Raw genomic sequence first — 2,335 nt, 5'->3', positions numbered from 1 at the left:
GATATTGTGTGGCTTTTCATGTTCTGATTGTACATTTAGGATGTTTTTTGTCATCTGTATATATTTTTTTAATTTCCGCTAGACAAGATTGGCTTTTGTGCTGTTTTGATCCTAACAATTCTCAATTAAATGCTGGTATTTAGTTCTACGAGTCCCCAACGGTCACCGGAGGAGAAGTATTTAGTGTGTTGAAAACAGCATTATAGCACTAGCAACAGAGGCAATAATCTTTTCTCTGTACGACAGATACCCAACCATCCATGGCTGATGAGAAAAGATTATCTTTGAATGCCTGGGTGGACAAGGACAAGAAACGTGTGGTGTTTGCAGAAGCTGACAGCGACTTTGTCGATGTACTCTTTAGCTTCCTGACTATACCTCTCGGCACCATAATAAAGCTCCTCTCCAACAACTCCGGCTTGGGATGCATGGACAACCTCTATGACAGCATCAAGCAGCTTAGCGACCAACACTTCTCCACCGAGGCTTGCAAGAATATGCTACTCAGCCCTTGCAGCGCTGCCGCGGAATATAGTGAGAAGTTAAAACTCAACGTTTATGACCCAAGAGAGTTATATCTTTGCAAAATGGATGATTGCATATCACGCACCAGATGTTATTACTCTTCGGTTTGGCAAACAAGGTGCTATTATTGTGACAAGTTTATGGATGAAGTAATGCAGTGGAAAAATGATGGAACAATAGATGCAGTATTTGTTAAGAAGAATGACACCAAGTTTATGATCACCGATGATTTTCATGTCACACAATCTTCCGTCAAAGAATGCTATGATCGACTGAACGATTTGGATGTAAAAGATATAAATCTCTTGGAAGAGTGGATATTGGAATTTGGAAGAGAAGAGGTATTTTTTTTTCTTTTTTCAAAAAGTGTTTTTAACAAAGATATCTAGTTTTGATTCTTTATAAAAATGATAAGATTGTTTAGACCCTTAATACTCAAATCAATGATATTTAATTTTGTCCAACATTATTTGATTGTTTCAATTGATGTTTCATTTTGTTTATTTTTTGTTCTTCGTACACAACATAAATTTTCTTACTTGGCCGAGTGATTTTTTCAGCTCCTGAATTTGCTCAAGGAGTCCCTAAAAACAAAGGAAGCATTGACAAATATTTGCTTCCCTGATTTGTGCATTCAATACACCAGCCCTCAATGTAACAATTGGATGGAGATGATAACGAATAAAAGCAAAGACAATGCAGAATTTGAAATACAGGAAATGCTAATCAGGCTAATCGTGAATATAACCAACAATAAGGTGGTGTGTGTAGAGGTAGGAAAAGAGTTTGCTGATCAGTTATTTAGCTTCCTCACATTTCCACTTGGCTCCGTGTTGAAGCTCATTGGTTATTCTGATTCCTTTGGATGCATGAACAACTTATATGACAGCATTCATGAATTAAAAATTAAATACTTCAAGTCAGAGGAAGCCAAAAGCATGCTGATATCACCAAAACTTGCTCCCTTTTTTGGATACCGCAAACAAATGTTATATATGGAAGAATCGTCTCCATTAGTCCCTAGTTCTTTATATGGTTGCCAGAAGTGCTATTGGGATAACAATAATTCACCCTGTAGTACTGTTAGTTGCAAGCATGGAGTGCAACAGTCACACTTCATAGAAATGGATCCAATGCTAGCCAAGGCAGATACATACATGGATGAAGGATTTGTTAGAAGTGATCAAAATTTTCTGGTGACAGACGATCTCCATGTTACTCCAATGTCCCTTTTTTATTTCCTCCAGATTTTAAAAAGGCAGGGGTTACATGTTGACCAGCTTGAGTATGGGGAAATGGTTTTAGAAAGGGCTCAGGTGATTATTCTCCATGGTTATGCTAAATTCCAAGTTGCTTGTAGTATTATTGTTTTTGTTAGTTTGATTTTCTTTTGTTTTGTTGTATTAATTATATTGCAGGTTTATAATCTGCTTGAAGCCATGTTGGTCTCCAAAACAGCACTCAGTGATGCACTTTCTTCTCGCAAGTGGAATAGTGGAATTGTGTGGCGATTATGACCAGCTTTTACTTTTGTTTTTTCATGTAACCATGAATATATAAAAACAGACTTCAGTCTATAACTCTTCTTGATCATTAGTTGCTTCTAATGATTGTTGAATGTTGTTAAATGCCTCTTGTTAGGTAGGTTAAGGCTTCATTTGAGATAATTTTTTTATTGATTTCTAAAGCAAATTTTAAATAGAAAAAATTTGAGTTTAAAAAAAATTTGTATTAAAAATCTACTTTAGAGAGCGGTAAGAGAGCTGCCTCAAACAAAGTCTGACTTTAATCATAATAATTTGAAATATAT

The 2,335-nt window shown here is 35.8% G+C and overlaps 1 protein-coding gene across 1 annotated transcript; it reads left to right on the top strand.

The window, feature by feature from the left end:
- LOC110096557 lies at positions 1-2,075 on the top strand. Its single transcript, XM_028699145.1, has 3 exons — positions 1-866; positions 1,086-1,841; positions 1,944-2,075. Exons 1-3 carry the CDS (start codon positions 261-263, stop codon positions 2,040-2,042), a joined length of 1,461 nt encoding a protein of 486 aa, XP_028554978.1. The 5' UTR covers positions 1-260; the 3' UTR covers positions 2,043-2,075.
- Positions 2,076-2,335: the final 260 nt, after the last annotated feature.

The sequence above is a fragment of the Dendrobium catenatum genome, unplaced genomic scaffold, assembly GCF_001605985.2.
Source record: "Dendrobium catenatum unplaced genomic scaffold, ASM160598v2 fragScaff_scaffold_1220, whole genome shotgun sequence".
NCBI classification, from domain to species: Eukaryota; Viridiplantae; Streptophyta; class Magnoliopsida; order Asparagales; family Orchidaceae; genus Dendrobium; species Dendrobium catenatum.
The sequence above is the reverse complement of the archived record's forward strand: the minus strand, read 5'-3'. Positions and strand labels throughout refer to the sequence as shown.

What these genes read in the sequence shown, in the direction of transcription:
- LOC110096557 (XM_028699145.1), top strand. Translation starts at nt 261, where the DNA reads ATGGCTGATGAGAAAAGATTATCTTTGAATGCCTGGGTGGACAAGGAC. An exon ending in TGGAATTTGGAAGAGAAGAG is followed by an intron (nt 867 to 1,085) that starts GTATTTTTTTTT and finishes TGATTTTTTCAG; the next exon opens with CTCCTGAATTTGCTCAAGGA. An exon ending in TGGTTTTAGAAAGGGCTCAG is followed by an intron (nt 1,842 to 1,943) that starts GTGATTATTCTC and finishes ATTATATTGCAG; the next exon opens with GTTTATAATCTGCTTGAAGC.